The sequence below is a fragment of the Etheostoma spectabile genome, chromosome 19 (assembly GCF_008692095.1).
Source record: "Etheostoma spectabile isolate EspeVRDwgs_2016 chromosome 19, UIUC_Espe_1.0, whole genome shotgun sequence".
NCBI lineage: Eukaryota > Metazoa > Chordata > Actinopteri > Perciformes > Percidae > Etheostoma > Etheostoma spectabile.
Window position 1 is genome coordinate 16500335 of NC_045751.1, and position 14209 is coordinate 16514543.

Below are 14209 nucleotides of genomic sequence, written 5' to 3' on the forward strand. Positions count from 1 at the left end.
CCTATAAAAAAGAGTTTTTTTTTTTTTTTTTTATGCAGTGGGTGCATCACTTCAATCTTCCCTGTAAGATCCTTACTGTCACGCTTTGTCGGTCAGTTGTCCACTTGTCCACTGTGGTTCGGACTAAACAACAACAACTTTTGGATGGATTGTCATGAAATGTGATTCAGACCTAACTCTGACCTTTCTTCTAGCACCATCATCAGCTCAAACTTTCAGTTTGTCTAAGACTTTATTACTACATACTGTACTTGAAAATTAAATGGCATTCCCATTGGCCTCAGTTTGTACTTTTTGTTTAGTGCCAACTAGCAAAGCATATTAGCTAAGTTTGCTAGGAGGAAGAACATGGTAAAAACCAGTATCAACACAGTCCCAGTTTCTCTGTCATTGTAAGGTTTTGTGTCTCATTCGTTCAGTCCCAGTGAAAATCCCTGGCCCCGTGTAGCCTTACATATTAAAATAACCTCTAATAATGATCAGCATCAGCAGATACCCTGGGTTGAGGTAAACTGAATTGGTATTATGTTGGGGATTTGAGTGAGTTCTAAAAGTAACTTGATAAAGTTACGTTTAGGACTTTAGCTACCCTGCTCTGTGAAACAGGCCCAAGGCAATGCAAGACTACTTATAGATTCATAAATATACAGTATGTATAGAGATGGACAGTCTGTGGCCTGTGGACAGATTTTGTCAGTGCGATAGCTTCACAGCTGTGAAAGACGCAGTGACAAAACTTTCCAGGTGTGTAGTTGAGATGTAAATAAGGGGCTTGAAAGTTTGGTGTTGCAGCTGGTGTGATCCCATCACAAGATGATCTCTTGTCTTAAAATTCTTACGGACTTTAGCCAGCCAAAACACTTTGGGTATATAATTATGTGAATGCAGAATATGTACAGTGTTTACATTTGGTGTGTCGGGTTTGACCTACATGGAAACACCAGGCTCAACAATAACAGAATCCTGTATCCTGTGCCTTTTTACTGTATAATGTCTCTCTCTCTCAATCTTTTTCTCTGTCTCTCACTTTCTCCATGCTGGCTCTCCCCTTCAGCAAGATTCACAAGATGGAGAAAGTGATTCTGAGCATCCTTCCAATGCGTTGGCAAGTCTCTCTGTCTGTCTCTTTGTCAGTCTGTCTGTCCCTTCCTTTCCTCCCTCTCTGTCCTGGTCTGCATGCCTAATCCCGCTGCTCTTCTCGTTTTTTCTCATTTCCCTTGGGTGCTGTTGTCCCGAGGAATAAAAAACACAGCATACACATTTTGAGTTTGAAAGACGCGTTTTAATCAGACTGGGAGGGTCTAATGAAAAATGCTGTTGATTTTTATTGTGGGAAATGTAGTGTTTTCCCTTAATGTGCTGGTTGGCATACATTTTATTTCATTGCTGTAGCGATATTATAGTAATATAATTCACAACACCGCTGCTGGACACATTTTGAGTGTTGAATAGGTAACGGCCTCCTGTTACATCCCCAGTGTTAATCCAAATGTGTGAGTGTCCACATTGTTGTCTCATCACACCTGAATGGACATGGTTAATTTCTTTGTCTGTGACGGCAGCATGCTACTCTCTTCAACAGTGTGTGTGTTGGGTTAGCTTGCAGCAAGGATCATCTGAGTACGGTTCCAGAGAGAAAACCCTTCAAGAAAAACCAGCGGAAACTTCCCACAGCCATTTATTTAGTCTGCAGTGGTGATCGCTATCTACTTCTCAGTCCAACTTCAACAGCAATGTTCAGTAATTCTCCGTTATGTGTCAGTGGTGCATGCTGGGTGTTGTGTTCCCACTGACTGCTCTGTGTTGTGTACAGAACCTTCCAGCTTTGAGATACGGGACACAGGTCACAATGTTCCAGAACCAGGTTCCTTTGCTACCAGGAGAGTCCATCCAGACCACAGGTACAGTAACCTCCCCCCTGTGGTTATATCCATCATTTGTTTTATGTAGGAGTGTCATGTATGTAGGGGTGTCATTTCTTTTTCAAAATGTTTGATTTTGAAAATGTACGGAAATGAGATAGAAATCAAAAGGAGCGATTCCCCCAGTATGTTTTTCTCTCACCTACTTGCGAACGTTGAAGAAAAACAACCACAGACACAGGGTACCTTACCCTCTGGGAGAATGCAGCTAAAGACACAGGGTAACATTAGCTTACCAGTAGCCTGCAGTTGCTCTTTCCCAGACACCATGGCCATTGCGCGAGTCGGAATGATAACGAATAAACAACAGAACTGGAAAATCCTCCATGTTTCCCTGAAGTCACCGGAGTGGCAACATTTTGCCTTCCACGTGAGTGAGTCATGGTAACAAACAACACGGTAGAGGTGAAGCATGTGGGCTCTGACGGGACTCCATAGTGTCTTCAGGTATACCTCTTTAAACTGATGATGCATTCAATTGCACCTTGTAAACTCTGAGAACCTCTAACAGTTGTTGCAAAGTATCATTTTTCCTTTTGGTGGCTCCTTTTTGTAGCATTGCCGTCACTGCTAAAAACAAATTGAAATCGGAAATTGTATCAAATCGTGACCTTAAAATCAAAAGACTGTTATGGCATTTTTCCACTGCATTGTACCTACTTGACTCGCCTCTATTCGCCTTTTTTGGTTTTCGATTACAAAAAAAAGTCCCTGGTACCTGCTAACAGGTACTTTTTTTAAGTGCTACCTCAGTCGAGGTTCCAAGCGAGCTGAGGCGATACCAAAAGGTGACGTGAAACCCTGCAGCCTACTGATTGGTCAGAGAGAATCGTCACTATTGCGTCGTCATTGCTAGCGAAAGACGGGGGTGTCCTGAACAAACCCGCCGTGTTTAAATAGTTTAGCCAGCGTTTTTTAATTTTTTTGCTTCTTCAGCATCTTCTGGCTGTGGGAACAGCCGCATGCCGAGAATCAAAAGCAACACACCTTTGACGTTCTGTGTGTCGCGTTAGGTCATGCCTCGCGTCACGCATGAGGCGGTACTAATCTGCAATGGAAAAAGGAGGACGGGGCACCACGGGCGAGTCGAGCAGGTACCATTAATGAAAAAATGAGTTGGAGACTTGTGACACCCCTAGTATTATGTAGTAGGACATGTAATATTTATTTTTTAAACATAAAAGTGAATTTTTTACCTGCCCCATAAATCAGTACCTTTTTGTTTCTGTTTCCGTGTGTGTGTGTGTGTGTGTGTGTGTGTGTGTGTGTGCGTGCGCGTAGTCAAGGATGTGATGTATATCTGTCCATTCAGCGGTCTGGTTAATGGAACCCTGACCATCACAGACTACAAACTGTACTTCACCAGTGCAGAACGGGTACTTCACATCTAATCTTATTATTAATGATACCAGCACTGTTGTTTCTCAGTGCAATACTGTGTGTAGCTGTGTGTTAATGTTAGTCTGTGCCAGGTTTATTATAGCAAACGAAAAACAAAAATAAAGCAGTGAAAAACTGCTTTATTTTTTTATTTTTTTAAACTGAACGGTGTTGACATTTACATCAAATGCTCATTTGCATATTTGTGACATCATTACGCTATCATTTACATAAAGCTTAGCGGTTGTGTCAGCAAGGTAGCTAGACAGAAATAGAAATCTTTGGCCAAATAATCACAATTTCAATACAGGACTTTATTTTACCTCATAAATATTACTTATGTAGCCTATATTTGAAGAAAAACAAGAAATTCTACAAAGGGAGGGGAAAAGATCAATAAAGAATTCTCAAAGAAGGCTGGCTAGCACAGGGCCAGGCTAGCTCAGCTGCGTCTTTCTCCCATCGCATTGTTGTCTGTCCTACCTATACCGGCCCCTGCACCCTGTCCCTTCTCCCCTTACTACCTGCCATTGTACACGGGGAGGGGAGGGGCTGCTCCTCACAAAAACAGATTCAGAGAGAGGTGACTGTTTTGGCGGCCACAGGAGAGAAATACCTCGCCTGCTTGCTGGACAATACCGATACAGATTTTTCGCTTGTTGCTTTTGTGAAAAAGGTCGCGAAGGGGGTCTGAAAAGTCAAATCTAGCGACAAAGTCGCTAAGTTGGCAACACTGTTTTTATGGAGACAGGCAGTGTGTGCAAAGAGGGGGAGGGGCTGTGTATGTATGTAGGGTGACAGAGAGACGGAGGAGAGCAGGGAAAGGAAGTGCAGATGCAAGAATTCGTGTTTTAAATAGTGTTAAAAAAAGTAACTGAAAGCTAAAGATGACATAAAAACAAAATACACTTTTCATCTAGGTCTCCATAGTAACCACTTTTACTTCTACATTAAATCTCCGGAAAATAAACTAAATCAGAACAAGATAGAATAAGCAATATAAAACGAGACAGTTAACAGTATAAAATAATTTACTGACTGATAATAATATATAAAATGCCAATTGAAATGAATGCACAGTGACAGTGATGGCAAGTGAAATCATTAACTCGGCTACATGTGCGCATGCAGGAGGCTCCGTTCATTCTGGATGTGAATCTGGGAGTGATCAGCAGACTGGAGACCATCAGTGTTACCAACCAGGGAGAGAACACCAAAGGCCTGGAGCTGGTCTGCAAGGTACCGGAGAACCCACCAATCCTTTGAGCTATTAAGATCCTTTGCACACGAGTCCCAAATTTTTGCATGAGTTTTTTTTGCATCTGTCTTCCTAAAAATTTGCCACACACACTGAGTCCAATGTGTTTTAAATAATCTGTTGCAAACATTTTCGCAAAAACAATACAATATGCAACACTGCTGTCACTCTACCTCTCTCTCCTTCTCCCTCATTTCATCCCTTGCTTCTCTCCCTTGACAGTACCTCTCTGCCTGCTTCTTTTTGCGTTTGGCACCACGGCTCCCTAAAATGGTTGCCCTGCTCGCTTGCTCGCTCTCTTTCTCTCTCTCTGTCTCCATCACTACACTGTTGCTCTCCTTTTTCTGTCTGTGTTCTCATATTCCCCAATTCTATTCTCCCTCATCATCATCCTCTATAGATATTACCATCTGACCTGTTGATAGAAGAACATGTGAGTTATGAAATGATACATTGCACTCAGCAAGTGTTTGCCTGTGGTGCATTTCTGAATAGGCACATACCTTCCATTTCTCATACCACATCAAAATGTTTGCTAGGGATGTGAAAAAAACGCAGAAAATTTAACCCGCTTCGAATTTATTTTATGACGAGGTAGTGTGTAAACATGATTGACACAACGTGAGTTAGAATAAAGACATTTAACATTCAAACATTTTGGACCTTAAGTGCAATGCGTCTGCAGTGACACTGAGATTGGTGTTCTAATGTCCTCCCTTCGTCAGGACATGAGGAGTCCCAGGTTTGCCTATAAGACAGAGGAGAGCGACCCGGACGTGGCGGAGCTGCTGGACAAACACGCCTTCCCCCTCTCACACAGCCTGGTCAGTGTCACTCACATGTTTAGTTTAGTTTAATTTATTTCAATCACATAAATACACAACATCACATACATAACATAAGTGTTAAACAAAAAAAACAAAAAGAATTGTGTCACCTTAATTCATACAGTGTCTTCTTAACTAATCAATACTGACCAAAAAGGTGTACTGTAGGCTGTAGCATTTGCTTATTACACCTACCCTTTTTACATTCTATTTAATTCATATTTTTTCCTTAGGTCCCTCAGAATCTTATCAATCTTTTGAAATGTATTATTACTTTCTGTATGTTATATACATATTACTTATTAACACACGTCTTCATTAATGTCGAATACATATGAGGTGTTTGGGACTGCAAGGCCTCCACACAATGTATTGTGTATTGGTGTTACCAGACCAGTGGTGGATGAGGTATTTAGGTTGTTGTTTTTTTTACTTTATGGGTAACTACGATTGTTTTGCTATGTGTTTGTGTGTAAGTGACTGATGGGAACAACAATCTTTGAAATTGGTCCAGTATTAAGCAAGAACGCTGTGACCAGCATGGTCGCAGCCGGGCTGCAATGTAACCCTATGGGGCAAATTTGCATGGTCAATCTTGTCCTCTACAAGTTCTGACAGACTCAGATTATTATTCTAAGTGTCTGACAACATTATAGAAAGGATTTCTTCAGAGATAGACCTTTTGAAATCTTCTTTAAGACCTTTCTGTTTAACCTGAGGTCACTAGCGCTAAATCCACCAGACTCTATTTAAAAAAGCACTACTTTTAGCATGTATAGTGCCAACATATTTTCAAAAGTAAATCAGGGAACTATGTGTTTATGTCAACCAAAACTAGAGTTGTGATGGTTGGAAAAGTGGAACAATGACCCAAAACAGCTTTTTATGGTTTTATTTTGTATCTCTCGTCTTTGAATGAAGTGTATTTTACAATGTTTAAATTACTGTTTATTTACATGGAGTCTGGTGAGTTTAGCGGAAGCAATTTCATGCATTTCTCACTGGGAAGTTGTGGAGTAGAAGTATGATGTTTAAATTGTACCAGTAGTGTAAAACTGATGTATTTTAAGAGAAACTTCCATAAAGTGAACTACAATTTGTAAGCAGCATGTGAATGGGAGAGCCACTGCATGCTAACATGTGCCCTGTGTCACCCGCTGGTAGCCCCTGTTTGCCTTCCTGTACAAGGAGCAGTTTCCTGTGGACGGCTGGAAGGTATATGACCCAACAGCAGAGTACAGACGTCAGGTAACTGCACAGACACACCAATCCAACTCTCTCCCACACATGAAGTCTTACAGACTCTAACGGGCCGGCTGCATTGCACACTTAACGTATGCAAAGCAAATGCTCCACACTACGCTTCCACTATAATCAATGTGGTGCATATTAGGGATTGACCGATACTCGTTTATTAAAGCCGAAAGCAATATATGTAATTACCATGAAAGGTGCTCTAAGGGATGTCACACGTTTTTTAGGCTACAACTTTTTTTTAATCACATACAGCAAACATCTCCTCATTATCCTCTAGCTGCCTGTCCCCTGAACACACTGTACACAGCCCAGGCTCCACAAACGGCGATAAAAACAAACCGGCAACCTGCACCACGAAACATAAACAGTGTTCCAGCCAATAACCAACTAGAAGGATTTTGGAGTGTTAGCGCGCGGAATGGATGGGATGAGGAGGAGGGAGGGGCGAGCTAGCTTCCGTTTTGTTTAACAATACTTCGAACGTCAACAAGAAGTGACATCACCTTTAACCGGTATTTGGAATGCATATGCAGTGATGAATGAAGGAATGAAAATCTTCAAGTCACAATTAAGATTTTGGAATGTTAAAAACTCTTGATACAAAACTTTGTTTAAATGCTTTAAGCAGTTATTTATTAAATCACAAACTCATCAAAGCGTATGCACTGTAAGAAGCAAGAAGCGTACTCAGCCAGTTAAAGGATACATTCCACAGGACATCTGCTCCCCAAACGGTCCGCATCCACGTGCATTGTAGCATAAGCATTGGTCTGATAAGGCTCCAATTACAAAACCATGTAACTGTATTGATATTGATCTATTGACAGCATGTTGTTGCTATGATCATGATGGCATTTGGCTGTCATGTTTTTTTGAGTTTAGGAGAATGTTTTACAGATTTGTGCTGTGTAACTTTATATATACAAATCAATAATTCCATCAGTAAATCCATATGTTAAACTCACCTCCTGCTGCTCTCACCTTCTCTTTTTTTCAACACAAATACTGTTTTATTATTATTATTTAAGTACAGTCCCACTCTTGACGGTAGCTTAACAGTAATAGAAAGACTACAAAATGGACTAATGACTCTGCTGTTGAACGGATGAAAGTCAGTGCTCTGGACTCCACAGGAAAGCCAGGGTAGCAATATTGTATGGAATACTCATCTAATGGTTTCTTCCATGTGCTTGGATGTGTTTTGCCAGGGCCTTCCTAATGAAAGCTGGACCATCAGCAAGATGAACAGCAGCTATGAGCTGTGTGACACCTATCCTTCCACCTTGGTCATCCCCACCAACATCACAGAAGAAGACATCAAACGGGTGGCTGTGTTCCGAGCCAAGCACCGCATCCCGGTCAGTGTGACAAGCACATACCGTACAATTAGGATTGGTTACCGAACTCAGTACTTTTTTGTGTTACCTGACCAGATTACATCGGTACTAATGAGGACCGAATGAGGACCATTAAATCAAACAGGGTCAAATCTCAGTACCTGAGCTGTAGTTGTAGTGGTATTTTTGTCCTCACTGCATGTTGACAGAGCAGGGCTCCAACACACACACACACACACACACACACACACACACACACACACACACACACACACCCACCCACCCACGTCGGAGGCAAACTACGCGTCTCTCTCAAGTCACAGTGAGTCAAGGCAGTCGCAAGTGTAGTTTTCAAAAATTCAGTTTTCAAATCTTCACACGGACATTGTTTGCTGCATGATATTAACGGCGAGGCGAAAGCGGTCAAGGTACTGTTAACGTTACACTTCCTCTGGGACGTGCAGGCACCATAGTGGTGTCTATGCCCTGGTGACTGACTTACAGGCTTAGGCTGTAAGGCAAGTCTAGTTTATATTTAGCACATCTCAGCAACAAGACAATCAAATTGCTTTACATAAAACATTACAGAGCAATTAAAAAACGGTCATGAAAATTAAACAGATTAATATACAAATACAAGAATAAAAGTTAAAGTGAGTAAGAAATTAATTATTTGATTTAATAGGTTGTAGTGACGGATTTGGGAGGGGTCTTGTTAGCACCGCTCCACATAGCACTCTTGGATACTGTAGCAGTAATTTAATTCAATTCATTTTATTTATAGTACCAAATCATAACAAGAGTTATCTCAAGACACTTTACAGATAGAATAGGTCTAGACCACACTCTATAATTTCCCACAAGCAAGCATTTGGTACAACAGTGGCGAGGGAAAACTTCCTTTTAGGCAGAAACTTCGGCCAGACCAAGGTCTTTGTGGGCGGCATCTGTTGCTGCCGGTTTGGACATAGACACTGATACATATATAGTAGCTGTTGTTATAGCAACACAAGCCATCTTGGCTGCTTTTTGGAACCAAAATGCGGCCAGCTTTTTTTTAAACTACAAAAGCGCCCTAGTCAACTTTTTCTTGTCAAAAAAGACACCAAGTGTGAACATGGCATAAATCCTTCCCTTGGTAACAGCAGACAAAACAATCTCTCAAACCGGGTTCATCCTCTCTCTGCTACAGTTGCTAGGCTGCTTAGTTGCAGGGGTTGATGCATTAACTGTGTAGGTGAAGCCAAAACATTTGGATCCCCATAAATTTGTCCCAAAGACAGTTTCTGCCATTGTAGGTAGTTCTGATTGCCCTGTTTGTGTTCATTTTTCTGGTAAGTTTTTTTTTATATTAGTTATTTGATGCTATAAAAACGGCATGAAACGTCATGATTGACAGTTACGACTGACTCGTGATTGGTCAGGCAAGTGTATGGGTCAACAGGAACACTACGCGCAAAAACTCTGGCTCCAAAATGACAAGATGGCAGCGCCCGTAATTCCGGAATAATTTTGCTTCACTTTTGTACAGTGAGACGCATCGTCCATCTTTATATACAGTCTGTGGCTAATAGTACCATAGTTTGGGGCCAGGATTGTAGCTAAATTATTTGTTAATGTGTGTAAGCATGTATGAAACTGTATCTCAAACTGTTTGTGTATATTCAGATTTGTGAATATGTAAAAGAGTCTCAAAATATGAACCAAAAAGAAATTTGTGAGTGAAGGGTTTTGTGAGTGAAAAGTGTTGGGTTTGGGATTCACAACAATTTACAAATAATAAATTAAAATGTCCAAGTAGTTCCCCAAAACAGCTAGTCAGATCAGATCAATCCACAGTGTATTGGAGGCAGCAGCAGTGTTTTTGTGTGCTTGTGTGTGTGTGTCAGAATAATCTGCAGTGTGTGTTCAGGAAAATAAAGCAACATGTGTTCAGTCCTCTTGGTCCTGAACTGACCCTGCTCTTCCTGCAGGTCCTGTCCTGGATTCACCCTGAGTCTCAAGCAACTATTGTACGCTGCAGCCAGCCGCTAGTCGGCCCTTCAGACCGCCGCTGTAAAGAGGACGAACGCTACCTCCAAATCATCATGGACGCCAACGCTCAGTCCCACAAGCTGACCATCTTCGACGCCCGGCAGAGCAGTGTAGCACTCACCAACAAGGTGCTGCACACTTCTGTTTTCTCTCCCTATCTCCTCATCTTCGTGTTACACGTTGACTGATTTTCTTCCCTTTCTTCTTGCAATCCCTTCCGCCTCTGCTTCCTCCACCACATGCAGGCAAAGGATGGAGGGTATGAAAGTGAGAGCTTCTACCAAAACGTGGAGCTGAACTTCCTAGAAATCCCCAACATCCATGTGATGAGGGAGTCTCTGAGGAAGATGAAGGCCGTGGTTTATCCCACCATTGATGAAGCCCACTGGCACTCCGCTATTGACCAGACACACTGGCTGGAATACATACGGGTAACTCACACAATAAAGGATCATCAATCATTATCATTTTTTTTATACAGAAAATATCCAGGGTTGTTTTTATTGCCTTAAAATGAGTAAACTATTAAAGGGTAACTTTGGTATTTTTCAACCTATTTTACAATGCATTGTTGACAACGGGATTAAAAAACTCTTTGAGAAACAAGCTGCAACGTAATCCTATAGGACAAATGTGCCCTGATCATTTCCATCCACTACAAGTTCTGTTTTTTTTTGCCACTGACGGACTCAGATTATTATTCTAAGTGTCTGACAACATTATGGAAAGGATCCATACTATACTCAGGTTTCTGCGTGGGAAAGTCACCGGGCGAAATTATCTTCTGAACGTAGCCATGCTGAGAAATACAGAGAGAGTTGTGTGGAGCTGATAGTCTTAATTAGCTTTGTAGCAGCTCATTTGGCAATGGCTTGAATGTAACAGACGTTCATTAAAATCAAAGAGTTACGCACTAAAGCTTTAGTACTGGGTAGATTTTTAAAAAATGGTTGTACCCATCAGTCACTTAGTCACAAAAACATGTTAAAATAGAGTACAGGTTGAAAAATACCAAAGTTACCCTTTAACTGCAAAAGGTAATTTATTGATATACTGTACTGGCAGTACACTCATGTGTTAGGGATGTGTGTAGCTGTTATTAGCAGGAGCAGCAAAGATAGCTGATAAGCTGGAGTCTGGAAAGACGTCGGTGGTGGTTCACTGCAGTGACGGCTGGGACCGGACTGCTCAGCTCAGCTCTCTGGCCATGCTGATGCTGGACAGTTACTACCGCACGCTCCGAGGATTCCAGGTCAGTCACCGCATCACAATAACTACCTTTAAAAGCACACAATATTCATGTTCTTGTGTTTATTCCAATTAAGCTGTTAATGAAAATGAATGTTCTACTAATATTCCAGTTTACATGCAGCCATGCAAACCAAATTTGAAATGAATAGCCTTCATAATGTTTAAGAGGAGGTGTGTTTCTCCTTCTTTTCTTTTGGCCATGCATTTCTTCTCTACCGCAGCCCTGCAAACTGCTGGCTGTTTGTTTTGTGTGCAGCAACCATAGCAACGCACAGACCTGACCGTAAGCCGTAAACAGGCAAGAGGCTGCAAACTGTCACAAACTGCAGTAAAAACCCTGATTACGACTAGGGATGAAAATTTAACCTCACGGTTATAGTGACCAAAATGATCACGGTTTTCGGTGTTATCACGGTGTGTTAGATATGTTTAGAAAACACTGATAGAGTGTAAGAGTGTTTATTATATTACAAAAATATAGGCAATAGGCTTGTAAAAACTATTGAACTAGCTACTGAAACACTGGCCGGCTGCAGGGTGTCCGGTACAAACTTGAACCAGAGATGTCTGACTTTGAGATCCAGGAAGATTTATTTGAGTGTTTAAATTATTTATTTAACAAAGTTACCTATGAAGTTGTATTTGCTGTTACATTTGAAGTTGGATGTGGTTCTGAAATATTAGCAAATAATAATGTACATTAATAAGCATCTGACTTATTTACTATGAACATTATTTACCAAAACTAAATGTTATAGCCACCGGCATATAACAAGAAACAATACTAAGAATTACATTAATTTCTCTTTAGTAATTAACATAAATGTAACATATTGCTCTGTAACACAAACTGAGAATAAGCCACATCTATTATAGCACAAAAGATTTATCTATAACGGAGCAAACGTGTAATACACCTTTTATAGTTATGCATGTGGCGCCACAGGCTGGTCTGTTTACTGGTGATAGCACGTTGCTAGCAAACAACCTGAATATCAACACGTGGCTGCACAAGTCATATTAAACAATCTGCACATCTATCAGCTATGCAATGAGACACAGTAACAGCAATTTTATTAAGGCGATAATATCTCTCTCTCTCTCTCTTTCTCTCTCTCTCTCTCTCTTTCTCTCTCTCTCTCTCTCTCTCTCTCTCTCTCTCTAAATTAAATGTCTTGTCGTAACACGGGCTAAACTTCCACATCGTTGCAGAACACTTGTTAGGTAGATTAAGATAGCGAGGCAATAAAACCCATGACAGTTAGCAAGCTACAGAATAGTTTTAACTTACGTTCTGAGCTACCCACATCAATTCAACAAGTCCAAAAACAGCTAGGAATGAAAAAGGATAAAGTATGTTAACCTGCTGCTACATTCTGTCTCCTTCTCCTGTTTGAGCGTGGTGCGCCTGCTAATCCACTGCGATAATAAAGATATTTTAAATGAAAATTGTAATTGTTACCGTCAACATTTCTACCGTAGTTTACCATTACCACCGGTAATCATTACATTCCTAATTGAGACTCAGATTCCGAATGCCATGACATGTCCAAAAAATGCTTCTAAAACCTTTTACCGACTTATCCCACTTCTTAATGGAAAATGCTAAATTCAGGAAAAGGTCTTATATTTAGAATATCCAAACTAAATATGGTGTTTTCACGACCCATTTCAAGAATATATAGAATAATATACTGTGTGTGTCTGTGTGTGTGTGTGTGTGTGTGTGTGTGTGTGTGTGTGTGTGTGTGTGTTTGTTTGCAGGTTCTGGTGGAGAAGGAGTGGATAAGTTTTGGACACAAGTTTGCTGCTGTAAGGAGTAGAGAGTTATTCTGCTGATATCATCCTTACATCATCCTACATGACTCATAGACTCACAGGGTGTAGTTACATGTCTATAACCAACTCCACTTTTATAGTGCATATCTTCCTGGTTTCAATCAAAAAACAACATTTACCAGCCAGCACAACATACAAAGCACAGAAAATAAAATAAGGATAAGTATGGGTGCACCACCAAATCAGTCGCAAAAAAAAGATTAAATAAACAAAATAAAACATAAAAAGCACCTGTGAGCAATCACGAGGAGATTATCAAGAAGGGTGTAGTGTGATAAGGGGTGTTCTAATAAGGACAAACCTTGGGTCTCTCTTACAGTTTTTTTGATTGCTAAACAACACAACTGAAGCCACATGTGCAAAACTATAACTAAAGTCTCCACTACTAACAGTCACCTGAGATAAAGAGTTCACATCACCTGAACTCGAAACTCATTCACAGCAACACAACTCTTCACACACGTCTCAAAACAGGCTCACTATGTATATGTATATATATATGTTATTGTGTCTGTAGTAATTTACAGAATTACTACAGACTTTGACATTACTTTGTGAAAAAAGTAAGTGCACTCGTTGGCCGTTATATTGTTGGCTAGTTTAATTTATAATTAAACATCAGATGTGTTTTGTGTCCAAACACCTTAGTTTGTAAAGTAAGTAGTAACTAAAGCTGTCAGATGAATGTAGTGGAGTAAAATCTACAATATTTCTCTCTAAAATGTAGGACAGTGGAAGTAGAAAGTGTCATGAAAAGAAAAGACTCAAGTAAAGTACCTCAACATTTGTACTCAAGTACAGTACTTACATTCCACCACTGCATTACAGCCACGCTTATGTGCTTGTCTTCATGTTGAAGAAATATTACACACATAAAACCTGATGTCTATAGTCCAGTCCAAATCTATTGATAGTATTGCTCTGTGTGTTGTAGCGCGTGGGTCACGGCGATGAGAACCACGCCAACTCAGAGCGCTCGCCTCTCTTCGTCCAGTTCATCGACTGCGTCTGGCAGATGACTAGACAGGTAAGTCTCCGTCCAACTTCCACGAACCCAGGACTTGTCCTGACAGACCTGAGTATATGTGTGACTACCATAGATTG

General features: G+C 40.7%; 1 protein-coding gene and 1 long non-coding RNA gene across 2 annotated transcripts in view; one reads left to right on the forward strand and one right to left on the reverse strand.

Annotated features, from left to right (window-relative positions):
- The window catches only part of LOC116707236 (uncharacterized), a 111345-nt gene that overhangs the window by 45895 nt on the left and 51241 nt on the right, over positions 1-14209 (reverse strand). The gene's annotated exons all lie outside the window — the stretch shown is intronic.
- mtmr1a (myotubularin related protein 1a) overlaps positions 1-14209 on the forward strand; it is a gene marked incomplete at its 5' end in the record, with an annotated part of 26027 nt that overhangs the window by 7339 nt on the left and 4479 nt on the right. Inside the window, 11 exon segments of the mRNA XM_032544433.1 lie at positions 1814-1901; positions 3204-3298; positions 4434-4541; positions 5286-5384; positions 6552-6635; positions 7853-8002; positions 9955-10143; positions 10261-10446; positions 11109-11267; positions 13031-13078; positions 14040-14132. Of these exon segments, the coding sequence (XP_032400324.1) occupies positions 1814-1901; positions 3204-3298; positions 4434-4541; positions 5286-5384; positions 6552-6635; positions 7853-8002; positions 9955-10143; positions 10261-10446; positions 11109-11267; positions 13031-13078; positions 14040-14132 (1299 nt within the window).